Below are 13,063 nucleotides of genomic sequence, written 5' to 3' on the forward strand. Positions count from 1 at the left end.
ATTAAGTATAATCTACCTCCTCTACTAAATCTTTGTAATCTAACTAGATAACTTTAATATTAACCATTTCAAAAATATATATCAATGGATATTCTCATACTTACTGTACATCCGAGTATCTATAAAATATACAAAATAGTTTTTTTTACTAAAAATTAAAAAAAAAAATGATTTCAGCGTATCTATGAGCTAGACACGTTATAAATAGATAATCATGTGAAATAGTAGTAATTTATCATAAGAATTTCTGAATAAAACTTGCATTGCAAGCATTATTTTGGATTTCCTTGAAAATGTATACATAACATTTTTTCTAAACGAAAAAATATCTTCTTTAGAAGTAAGAATTTAAAGGCATTTGTTTATAGATTTATTACAAAAATTCTCAATAAATTACCTACATCCGAGTTTAAATTTATTTATGTCTTTCAAAGAGATCTGTTAGATATACCTTATGTGATTCAGATACACACATATATATATAAATACATTACACATTTTTCTGCGTATTCATGTACTCTTTATAATGTTCGTGATGTCTGCATATTTTTTTATTTAATCTAATCATATTACGGCGTAAAATTTGTGTTTTGCATGAGCGTAATATTTTTACAATTTAAAAAGCGTATCTAGTTAAAGACATTACTCTCAAAAATTAAAACACTTTTTTAATGATCTTTAGTTAAAATGATAATTATATATTAAGTATAATCTACATCCTCTACTAAATCTTTGTAATCTAACTAGATAACTTTAATATTATCCATTGCAAAAAAAACATATTGATGGATATTCTTATACTTACTGATCTCTGGAGAATCTATAAAATATACAAAATAGTATTTTTTACTAAAAATTAAAAAAAAAAAATGATTTCAGCGTATCTATGAGCTAGACACGTTATAAATAGATAATAGAGAAATAGTAGTAATTTAGCATAAGAATTTCTAAATAAAATTTGAATTGCAAGCATTATTTTGGATTTCCTTGAAAATGTATACATAACATTTTTACTAAACGAAAAAAAATGGATAATATTACAGTTTAATTTTTGTTATTTATTTTTAAGAATAAATCAATGACTTAATAAATAATTTCAGTTGGTTCTTGTATTATAAAATCCTAATCTTAAAAGGGCCTTAAATAAATAACTTTGATTAACAGAATTAAAGTTGTTTGTATGGAAGTTGTAGTATATTAGTCCTTATTAATAGATTCTTGTTTTCTACAAAATGTGAGGGAGAAAACAAAGGAATGTGAATGAAAACTTTAAACCAGGTCTACTATCTAAATTTATGAAATAAAATATGGGACTTTACCTCTTGCATATAAATTTATGAAGTTACGCAAATTAAAATCAAAATGGAAAAGTAGTAAAATAAAAAAAAATAATATATTAATAATCCTAAAATAATATTATATTATTAATTTAAAATAAAAGTCTATTACATATATCTCTGGTGGAACTTATTAAACCATAATTTTCATCATCATGGCCAAAACTATCATCATTATCTGTACGATTTCTGCGCAAGTCTGCAGGATAAGGAGTAGGATATTCTGGTAAAAAAAATAATTGTAAAAATATTTTACTATTAAAAATTAAACATTAATAATTAAATATTTTAAAAATATTAAAATATATAAAAATTTTAAAATCAAATAAAAAGATTTGTGACGGATAAATAATCGGAATAGAATATTCTAGTTTTAAGATACTACATTGCGTTTAGAAGATTCTAGAAGAAGTGTTATTTACTTAACGTATCCGAATCTTCTTGAAACTCTTAAACCTTCTAGACATAACGCGCTCTATATGCATAGGTATATATCCCCTGCCTCAAAGTAATATTCCCTTACAGAATATGTATAAATTGAATGTGTACGCTGTATAACTGTATAAGTTTAAAAGATAGTTCTAGAGGTACATTATTGGTCAATAGTTCTTCATTTCGCATCAATTGGTAGCACTGCTGTAATAACTATTATGATAAAGATAAGAAAAAAAAATTATAGGCTTAATCTATGCCTTGAAAACCCATCACCTCAATGCTACATGTGATATACAATGCCTCTTCTCGCTTTTATGTCCATTGTTTATAATTCTTCACTACAGATGTCTAACATCTTAAGATTCTCTAACTCTATCTTACATTGTCTTGGGCGGCCTCGTGATCATGTCTCATGAGAATACCACACTGATACTTTACAAATAAGCCTGTTTTTTGTTTTCCATACGTACCCAACTAATTCTGCGGTATTTTAGATAATAAATGTTTCAAATTTAAATTGATTAAATGGACCTGGTAATGAACCTACGGGCCTGAATGTACAATCAGTTATTTTCCAACACTAACATTTTTTAATTCACCACTAATATATAACACGTAAAGGGGAACATAACATACTCGTTGATATTATATCATGAATAGAGACCATATCTTTTTCGCTAGATTATTAAGCCTTTGTTAACTCTCAGGATATAGATGACTAACTCAAAAGCATTCTCGAATTGACTAATCATTACACTTAGAAACACTGCCAGTTCCAGGATCATCAATTTCAATTTACTGTATCATGACAACTGGACCCCTACGACTCACCTTACTGCTAAAATTTCGACGTCGCATAAAATGTAAAAATGCCTGCCTGCATTTTAAACAATCGAAAGTATCCTCACTTTGGACAACTGCTGTTTTACTAGTCCTTTAGATACTGTTTGACGGCAATCGACCGTTTTACGGGATGGTCAAAGTTGTACCCACTCAAACACATTACGGAAGACAACGTGACTAAGGAATACCTCATTTGCTGGATTTCTCACTTCGGTGTACCTCATCACATCACAATCGATAGGAGAACTCTGTTTTGGTTACTTTGAAGTCTAACAAAAAATTTTGACTTCATAATACCCGATAACATCTCGCTGCTAATGGAACAAATGTATTGACGGCTTAGGGTAGCAATCATGGCTCACACTAATGAATCATAAACAGAGTTATTACACATCGTAGTGTTAAAAATACAATCTTTATTCAAAGAAAATTTTAAAGTAACATCGTTCAAGCTAGTATACAGAGAACTACTCACTCAACCCAGTGATTTCTTGTTAGATCGATCGGCTACAATTTGTAGTTAATAAATTTTATCCTTTACCAGAATCTTGTTACATAATTCCAAAATTATTTGTTTTTGAGGATATCAAAACTATACACATGTATAGAAAAATACTCAGCACAGTGGGGCCGCGGCATAGTGGAGACGTTGCATAGTTTGGTCCAGTATAGATTTAATCTGACAGTGATTAAAATCACTATCATAAGAAACGCTTCGATGCAAATCTGTAGATAATATTTAATTTTAAGAAGTTGGTGGATAGTTACAAAAGCAACATCAACTATTTCCTTAATTTTATCCAGATTAGTAATTCATAATTCAAAAATATAATATAAAATTATATATTATATAATTGTTTTCAAATTATTATTGATTTTGATTTTTAATATGTTAAAAGTAATCATTTTGAACCTACTTTTTTTGTCCTTTAAAGTGAAAGTTTTAATAAAAAAAAAATGAATTTGTTACCATAACTTATAGTTCAACTTGCAAGTTTGAAATTGACATTATTAAATAGAAAAAAATGAAATTTTTAAGATTAATATGCAATCTGGAAATTTTATAATTACTATTTACAGTACATTTATTAGAAAAATTCGATTTTTTTGCATTTTTATCGTAATAGATAACTGAAATAGAAATAATAGTCATCATTTCCTAATAACTTTTGGTGTTTAAAAAGATTCTACAATTGAAATATTCAGAACTCAATTAATTTTAATGATTTACTTTAACTAAATGAACCAATCAAAACAAAGTTGTTAAAAAGATTTACTCAATTGAGCGTATTATAAAATTTGATTATAATTGTAAAAATCCATTGTTCAAATTCATGTGAAACTAAATATCATTTTTTTTAAGATTTATGATTTAAATAGTAACACGTTACAAAAAAAATTTGGAATATTATAGACTGGTAGTAGCACACACAAATTAACGAATTACAATGTAAAAGTATTTACTTCTGTAGTTGAATACTTTTATCATCATATCAAATCTAATTCAACAATAAATACTTTAAGAATATTAGAAATTAATGATTTCAATTGTTTGTATAGAAAAATCTGGTTAAGATACTTTTTATTTGAATAAGGAATATTTTTTCGATTTTTAAGAGTAATAACTTAAACTAAATACGAATTGTAATCATTTGACGTATCGTTGAAAAAAGTAGGTCTAGTGAGGGTGGGCAAAATAAATCGTAGCCACAAAAAAAACTACATAGTAAAATAATATTAACATGAATATAAATTTCTTCTCGCGAGGGGACACTATAGTGATAGGATCCTTTATATTTATTGAAGTTATTGAATCTAAATGAGGTAAATATCAAATGATTTGAAAATTTTATTCTAACTCAAAAAAAATGCAAAATTTTATTGGCCACAGACGGATTTGAACCTCGAATCCTAGGCATGTTAAACAAAAGTGTTATCGACTCGGCAACTGTTCGTTGCTTTCGTGACTTGAAAAAATTGTCTATTTAAGCTAACTCAAATTTAAAAATTACTTTTTCGACTTTAAAAAAGTAAACAAAAATCTAATAAGTTTAATTTCTTATGTTTTATGATCTATATTCTATGTCAATTAAATTATATAATATTCATGAAAGTCAATATATTCTCCTAATAAGATATTTTAAAATAAAATAAAATACAAAACCTAAAATTTTAATAGAAAAATAGCATATTTTTGAATATGGTAGCCATTTGCGCATANCATATTTTTGAATACGGTAGCCATTTGCGCATAGAAGATAGGTCGTCGGGACAAATTTTTTTTTTAATTTTATAGTACATGACATAAGCTTTAATTTGACATATGTTTAAAGGACGCAGTATTTCCGGAATATTTTCAAAAATTAAGTTGAAAAAACCCAGCACAGGGGGGTCGCGGCACAGTGGTGACGTGGCATAGTTGGATCAAGTATAATGATATCTGACAGTGATTAAAATCACTATCAAAAAAAAACGCTTCGATGCAAATCTTTAGATAGTGTTTAATTTTAAAAAATTGGTGGATTATTCCAAAAGCTTCATAAACTGCTAGTTCCTTATTAATATCCTGATTAAGATAAAGTATGTCGAATGAAAAAGGGATTATTAAAAAATAGTATTTCCCATAAAAAAATTATATTGATCAATACACTTTTCAATAAGTTATAGCATTATAATGTTAAAAATGTAAAAAATAAAATTGAGAATTTTCACACAATAATAGCATTTGGTAGCCATTTTCACCTTGAAGATAAAATAAAGTCCGAAATTTTTTTTTTCCATGATAAAGTATATTACATTAGCTTTAATTTAAGATATATATAAAAGTGTCAGACTTTCCGGAACACTTTCAAAATTTAAGTTGAAAAAGTCAATTTTTTGTGAAAAAGTTGTCATTTTGAATCCCCCCCTGTAGGCAGGTAAAAAGTCAGATTTATAAAAAAAATATACCAAATGATAGGTAAAGACATCATGCATCTACAAAAAAAAGAATTATATTGATCCATACATCTTTCGAGAAGTTATAGCATTATAAAGTTAAAAATATAAAAAAGAATTTTTTTACAAAAATCGTATTTTTTTTATTAAGTTTAATGTCTGTTTTCACCATGAAGATAAAATAAAGTCCGAAATTTTTTTTTACCATTATAAAGTATATTACATTAGCTTTAATTTAAGATATATATAAAAGTGTCAGACCTTCCGGAACACTTTCAAAAGTTACGTTGAAAAAGTTCTACTTTCTATATGCATTTTTATGTTTTGAATCCCCCCTGTATTTAGGGAAATGGTCCGATTTAAAAAAACAGTATGTCGAATGAAAGATCTATATAAATACTACTTCTCATAAAAAAATTGTAATGATTCATACATTTTTCAAAAAGTTATAGCATAATAAAGTTAAAAATGGAAAATACAAAATCGAAAATTTTCACACAAAAATAGCATTCGGTAGCCATTTTCACCATGAAGATAAGATAAAGTCCGAAATTTTTTTTTTTCATGATAAAGCATATTACATTAGCTTTAATTTAAGATATATATAAAAGTGTCAGACCTTCCGGAACATTTTCAAAATTTAAGTTAAAAAAATTAATTTTTTGTGAAAAAGTTGTCATTTTAAATCCCCCCTTGTGGGCAGGTTAAGGGTTAAATTTATGAAAAAAATATACCAAATGAAAGGTAATGATATTATGCATCTATATAAAAAAGAATTATATTGATATGTTTATTTTTGAAAAAGTTATGGCACTTTTAAGTAAAAAAAATTGAAAAAATTTCGAAAATTAGCGATTTTTAAATTTGTAATTTTTTTGGAGGTTTCCCCCTTTTACGGGGAACGAGGGAATTTTTTTCAATTTTTAAGGGTAATGTCTTCGACTAGATACGATTTGTGATCTTTTGACGTATCATTGAAAGAAATCGGTTCGGTGAGAGCTGAGAAAAAGTGGTAACAGAAAAAAAAAAAAAAAAAAAAAACACATCTTAGTAAAACCAATACCTTCTCAGCTTTGCATCGAAGCTAAAAGTTAGGTTTTGTAAAAAAGTTGCCATTTTCAAACCCCCCAGTGAGCAGGTGAAGTGTTAAATTTTCAAAAAAATGATATCAAATTAAAGGAAAGTATCCAAGATTTTATTTAAAAAAAAATTTATGTTGATTTGTTGATTTTTGAAAAAGTTATGGAAGTTTTAAGAAAAAAAAGTGAAAAAAATGACAAAATTTATCGATTTTTAAATTTGTAATTTTTTTGGAGATTTCCCCCATTTGCGGGGAACGAGGGAAAATTTTTCAATTTTTAAGGGTTATGTCTTCAACTAGATACGATTTATGATCTTTTGACGTATTGTTAAAAGAAATCGGTCCAGTGAGAGCTGAGAAAAAGTAGTGATAGACACAAAAAAAAATAATACTAAATAAATAAACACATCATGGTAAAATTAATACCTTCTCAGCTTCGCATCGAAGCTAAAAGAGGTGTTCGAACAGTATTACAACCCACTTACAGTTCGTCTTAATACTTACTAATACTTAGACGAAACGACCAGAATTTTACTCTCAAAATTGAAAATCAACTTAATACTGTTTTGATCGATCGTGTTAAACTTATATATTTATTAACAGATGACATAAAATCCATAGATAAATTTAAGGTCCTCATACGGTCGACAATCAATATTAATTAACTGGAACCGAATCACTAACACTACCTGTAAATTTAGATGTAAATGTTTCGTTTAAGTCGTCGAGTAAAATTTTTAAACATCTTTAACCCCAGTTAATTAAAATCCACAGGGAGTAGCGTGGTGGTTAAATAATTGGAATTGAAAATAGAGATTTAGGTGATCGCCAAATATCGAGAATAATTTAGAAAAAGCATATTCTATATTACACAGCTGAATTTTCTAAAAAAATAAGCGCTCTATACGCGAATATGTAAATCTATAACGATTCAAAAATTTTGTTATCTCATAGTGATTGGAATTTTCGGTACAGTTACTTAAAGTAACGATTCCAGAGTACTCGGTACACCAGTACTTTTACTTTTTTGTAATTGAGTACCTTCATTGCAACCCGTTACCAAAACCAAACCAGTATTTATTGATTATATAAACAGTTGTACCTACGCGGGACGTTATAGGTACAGTACCAATAATAAATCAATAAATACATCTATGTCATTTACTCATCAGGTAATATTTTAAAAGGCAGGAATACTTTTCGGAAAATGTTTAGACAAGAATTTTTTTTTAGCAGTAATAATACTGTAATATAGGTCATTATTTTATAAAACTGAAAACAAAGCATTTTTGTAATGTTTGGTTTAACTATGAATTCCTTAATCTATTATTACTAAAATATAATATAGTCTATTATTTGTAAACCTAGAAGTAGAACACTTTTGTAATGTTTGGATTAATTGTAATTCCCCGAATTATTGTTACTAGATCAGGAAGTAAATATTTATAAACCTTTTTGAAAATGATTACTATATGAATTTTATAGAAAGACAAACAAAATATTTTAGTATATAAGATGAAACGGAATGAATTAAAAAGGGGAGAAAGAGAAGACCTCGGGAGTACCGAAGGTAATCTCTTTCCGTGTGGTACGTTTGTGACATTAAGTTTTTATTTTGTGTATTATTTATTTATCCGTTTTTAAGTGTATCAATATTTTATATCTTTTTATTTTGATTGATTATATCTTTATTAACTACTTTTTGCGTTATTATTTAAACTACTAAAACTATAAGTTAGAACAAAAAGATTGTTCCTTAAATAAATACAACAATACAGAAATATTGTTAGGCATAATATTAAATTTTAATCAAAAAAATAGATACCTTACCACAGAATAAATAAATAACCGTATTTTTTAAACACGTACCGTATTTTGGCCAAGTTAATATGAGGGATAATCAATTATTAAAGTATAAAACTATCATGATGTTAACCAATATGTTAAATAACATACTGTTTTTTTTAATTATATAAGTATATTACAAAATTAAAAATATCTTCAAAACAATATTTATTTCAAAAAATATTTTCAATCTCTTCTTAAAATTTTAATTCATTTATAACATAATAATTATGTTGTTAAATTATTTAACTACATAAAAAACGTCTTTTAAAATTATATTTTTAATCAAAAATTACTATTAAAAAACAGTAACATCTCTGAATTTTTAACTATAAGTCTATTACGCCTTTCAGTAATTGTGTATCCCACTTTAGAAAATACCTGTTCGCACGGAACAGAAGTTTAAAGAACACATAATCTCAACAATAAAAGATCAAATAATTTAGAAAACATCATTTTCCTCTTATTCCATAACAAAGGATCCGACTTTCTTTTTATTATAGTCTCATTTAAATACCTATCTAGCTCAATAATTGCTTCAATAGTAGGAGTTTTTTTTTTATGAAGTTACCCCCTTAAAAAATTTAAATATTTGATTAAATAACATAATAAACTTTTTTGTTGTTATACCTGAGAGTCAAACTGTTTTCAAATGTTGATAAAAAAATGATGAAACGAAATTAATACCAAATCTTTTTTTCTTTTCAATATTTTATAATGATCAAAAAACTTATACAAAGTCAAAGCAAATTTGGAACAAATGCATTTTACCACCCCATCGAGTTTTTTCATTTTTTTTTTTTTTTAAACGTGTATTTTTTAATGCTTTTTTCAAAAGTGTTTGAAAAAATTGTCGGAAAAAATTGGTTCAAAAGTTATAGCTTTTTAAAGTTGAAACGTCAAAAACTAAAAATAGCTCAAAAATTGTTTTTTTTTTTGTTAATTTTTGGGATTTTTTCTCATGATACTATTGTGAAACTATAATGACGTAATTATTACATAATATCCTCATTCTAAAAATCCTAAAACCAAAATTATCTTTAAAAATAAGGATTTTCCAAATTTTTTTTTCAAAACTACGCACATCAAATTTACGCAATACGAAATAAAAATAACAAGAAACTCAATTAATTCAATTTGAGCAAAAAAAAAAAAAGACCACGATGTGGTGTTTTACATAGAATTGTTAATTCAATAAAATAAAAGTTTTTACTGTTTATTATGTACACCAATTAACACTTGTTGTAAACAAAAAAAAATTACTATTACATTAGATATTGTTGATATTAGTTAAGTTGTTGAGGTATCAAAATATACTTACTAATATCTTAATGTTATAATGTTGAGTTATACAAACCCATTTAAATATAAGTTGTGGTCACCTACGCCTGCCGGCTCCGGTGACCGATTCGAGCACCTTCGGGACTCTCATGGGATGGGGGCTGACGCCCCCAAACCCCCAGAGGATAGAAGTCAAGCCCAAACCCAACCTATTTAAACCCATTCGACTGAAATTCTCAGTGACCTAACAAGTATAAAACCTTGATGTTAAAATGGTGATATAATATTGAAAAAAATTCAAAAAAAAATTAAATTTATTTACTTCAACACTACCTTAACACGTTTAATGTACTCATAAATACTCTTAAATTTACTATTCCTCGGTAACTACATCATCGAGAATACTTTTTATAGTTAATTAATGAAAATTATCAAAAAAAAAACAGCAGTATATAACAAAATTTGTATATGATTATTGAAATCTTTGAAAGCTCATAACTTTTAAACTAGACTTCGCCGACAAAAAATTTTTATATATTCTTAGTTGGTATGAAAAACTAAATTGATTTAAAAAAAAAAATTTGAAAAATCTCGATGGGGTGGTAAAATGCATTTAAGCCGCAAATTTAATGTACTTTAAACTGGTAAATATCCAAAAAACTTGATTTCTAGGAAATATTGTGCATTAAAGTCAAAAATCATACAATTTCCGGTAACAATTGCCGATTTTGTAGTATTTTGCATAACAACTTAACATCTACATTCTCATTTAAAACAAAATTTAATTATTTAATTATTTAATGTACTATACAGAATTGTTTGGATCAAAATAAAATTTCTAGAGATAATAAACAAAATAATTTATAAATATCAACATCCTTTTTTGAAAATCCTATCATAAATCAAGGTACTTGGAATACTTTGGAAGGGGCAAAATCATTATACCATTTTTTTTTTAAATACGCACCGTAGCGTTTTACTTATGACAAAGAGTTCAATAAGTCATACAATCAATCGATATTAATTTAAAAATATCTCAATTAAAAAATACAACAAAAATACTGCACTTAACTTTTTTTTTTCATTTTTATTTTTATACAGAGTGTTCAGTAAGTCAGGAAACGGGTTTCTATTGTTCTCATTGTTTGTAACAATGAGAACAATAGAAACCCGTTTCCTGACTTACTGAACACCCTGTATAAATGGTTAACTATTAGCACCTCGCCAAAAGGGCCTAGTGTTCATACCAGCGTTAAAAATTGACGACTTTTTTCTCAATGGTGTGCCCAAAAAAATTGGCCAGGGGCGTCAAAAGTCTAAATTCAGCTCTGATTTATATACGTTGTATCTTTTACACTCGATTAACAGAGACCATAAAATGGGCTGAGTTTATAAAAAAAAACCAAAGACTATTTTTTGAAATTAATAATCAAAGATATATAATAATCAAGATATTTCGATTATAAGTAAAATAATCGTAATTTCGTAATTGAATTAGTATATTTTAAATTTCAATAATAGCATACATACATTATACATTAGTTCGTAGTATTATTAAAACATCTAATGCATATTTCTTTACTTATACTTCATTGAATAATTTGGTTATAAGTTATAAATGTATTTAATGTAATCGAAACATACTCAAAATCATTAAGAATAATCGATTACTATTATCAAAAGAATGAACGATTTTTATTTCGAGTAGAATTTCAAGAGATTCTCTGGATTACTAATAATTCGATTATGCCCATCACTAATTTAAAATATGTGCCATTAGCAGTTATAAATTGGAGGTCTAGTAATAGTTTTTTTTTAAGATTATTAAAAAAACCAAGAGATAGCGTTAGTTTTCCATCACAGTAAGAAGAGGGCGGCCTAGTCAACGGTTTACCAAATAGACAGTTACTGTAGGACATAGTTACACAATCCCGAACAAGCAAGAATTAATCAAGTACTCAGGTCACTATTGTTATCATTTGGGGATCAACTGTATATTGTACCGACGGAACGATAGTGTAAAGGTGCGTATCAATTATGCGGGGTAAACCCTCGAACATTGGCTCGCGCGGCAGCCGCGCCAAATGGATACCGATTTGCCGCGCGGCGAGCCAAATTATGTCGGTAAAATAGCACGCGGCAAAGAAGTTTTAGTTAGGAACTCAACCCAACCTGGATAACTTGATACGCGAGGCTGCCGCGCTCTAAAATAAGATAAGTTAAAATGGCTCGCGCGGCTGCCGCTCATAATCGATACGCACCGTAAAAATAACGTACCGCTATGGTTTCCTAGAAAAGCGGTGCCGTTATCTAGCGGCCGTAATATAGCGTTGGGTGACGTTTTCTATAAATAACATCGGAGTAGGTTTCCTAGAGTACGTTGAGTGTCACCGTAACGTCAAATAGCGGTGCTGTCAGTTGCATGACGGCCGTCATAGCGGTGATAAACAAAAGTTCAACGTTTTTCCCGTGTAGCGGTGTGCATTTTTAAATTATACAATGAGTGGAAACGTGATTTGGACGAGCGAAAATGATGAACAATTAATTGATTTTGTCAAAACTATAGCTTAATTAACACTATTACTCCTATTTAAGTTATCTATTACCATAAAAATGCAAAAAAATATAGAGCTTTTCTGATAAATTTACAATAAATAGTAATTATAAAACTTTCTGACTGCATATTGATCTTAACTATACAATTTTTTTAATTGTCATAAAATTTTCTATTTAATGATTCATTCTAGTCAACGAAGGAGTAATTTTGGAGAATAGCAGAAAAAATTCCCAACCAATTTTTTTTTTTTTTTAAAGTAGGCAATTGGTGGATTATTCCAAAAGCAACATCAACCCAACCCTCAGTTTCACGATTTTTGAACATAACACTCTCCTCCAAACGATTGTTTTCGTCTTCTGATGACTCTTCATCATCCAAACATACTAATAACGCTATGTCCAAATCGTCCATTTTTCACCAATGCGCGATCAACTACTCTCGAGTGAGTAGTGACTACGATTGAATACGGTCGCACTACTTCCTAGGAAACCACAGATTGGTCACCGTAAAGACGACTAAGTGTAATCGGTCCTACTCGTTCCACCAATGTACTCGTTATTTTGGACCAATTACACGTGTACCGACCCATCACTATTATCTGACTTAGAACAATGAAAATATAGCCTGGCTCTTGTATTATATATTGTACATTCTTATTCATGTAATTAATCGTTTGCATTTAATTATTAAACGCGGTTACAAATATTTTTGTCTTGTTAATTATTAAAACAATTATCAAAAATTTAA

General features: G+C 27.8%; 1 protein-coding gene across 5 annotated transcripts in view; it reads right to left on the reverse strand.

The window, feature by feature from the left end:
* Window positions 1-13,063, reverse strand: part of LOC126895847 (E3 ubiquitin-protein ligase MIB1-like) — a 39,683-nt gene that overhangs the window by 5,489 nt on the left and 21,131 nt on the right. For 3 of the 5 annotated variants that reach the window (XM_050668123.1, XM_050668121.1, XM_050668119.1), the window contains 3 exons: window positions 1,450-1,560; window positions 806-820; window positions 105-119 (listed from right to left, as the gene is read on the reverse strand). The exons of 1 other annotated variant lie outside the window; for it this stretch is intronic. In XM_050668123.1, coding sequence (XP_050524080.1) covers window positions 105-119; window positions 806-820; window positions 1,450-1,560 — 141 coding nt within the window. The remainder of the gene's footprint in view (window positions 1-104; window positions 120-805; window positions 821-1,449; window positions 1,561-13,063) is intronic. One more of the 5 variants, XM_050668120.1, reaches the window with a different exon arrangement.

The sequence above is a fragment of the Daktulosphaira vitifoliae genome, unplaced genomic scaffold (assembly GCF_025091365.1).
Source record: "Daktulosphaira vitifoliae isolate Bord-2020 unplaced genomic scaffold, ASM2509136v1 Scaffold_1, whole genome shotgun sequence".
NCBI classification, from domain to species: domain Eukaryota; kingdom Metazoa; phylum Arthropoda; class Insecta; order Hemiptera; family Phylloxeridae; genus Daktulosphaira; species Daktulosphaira vitifoliae.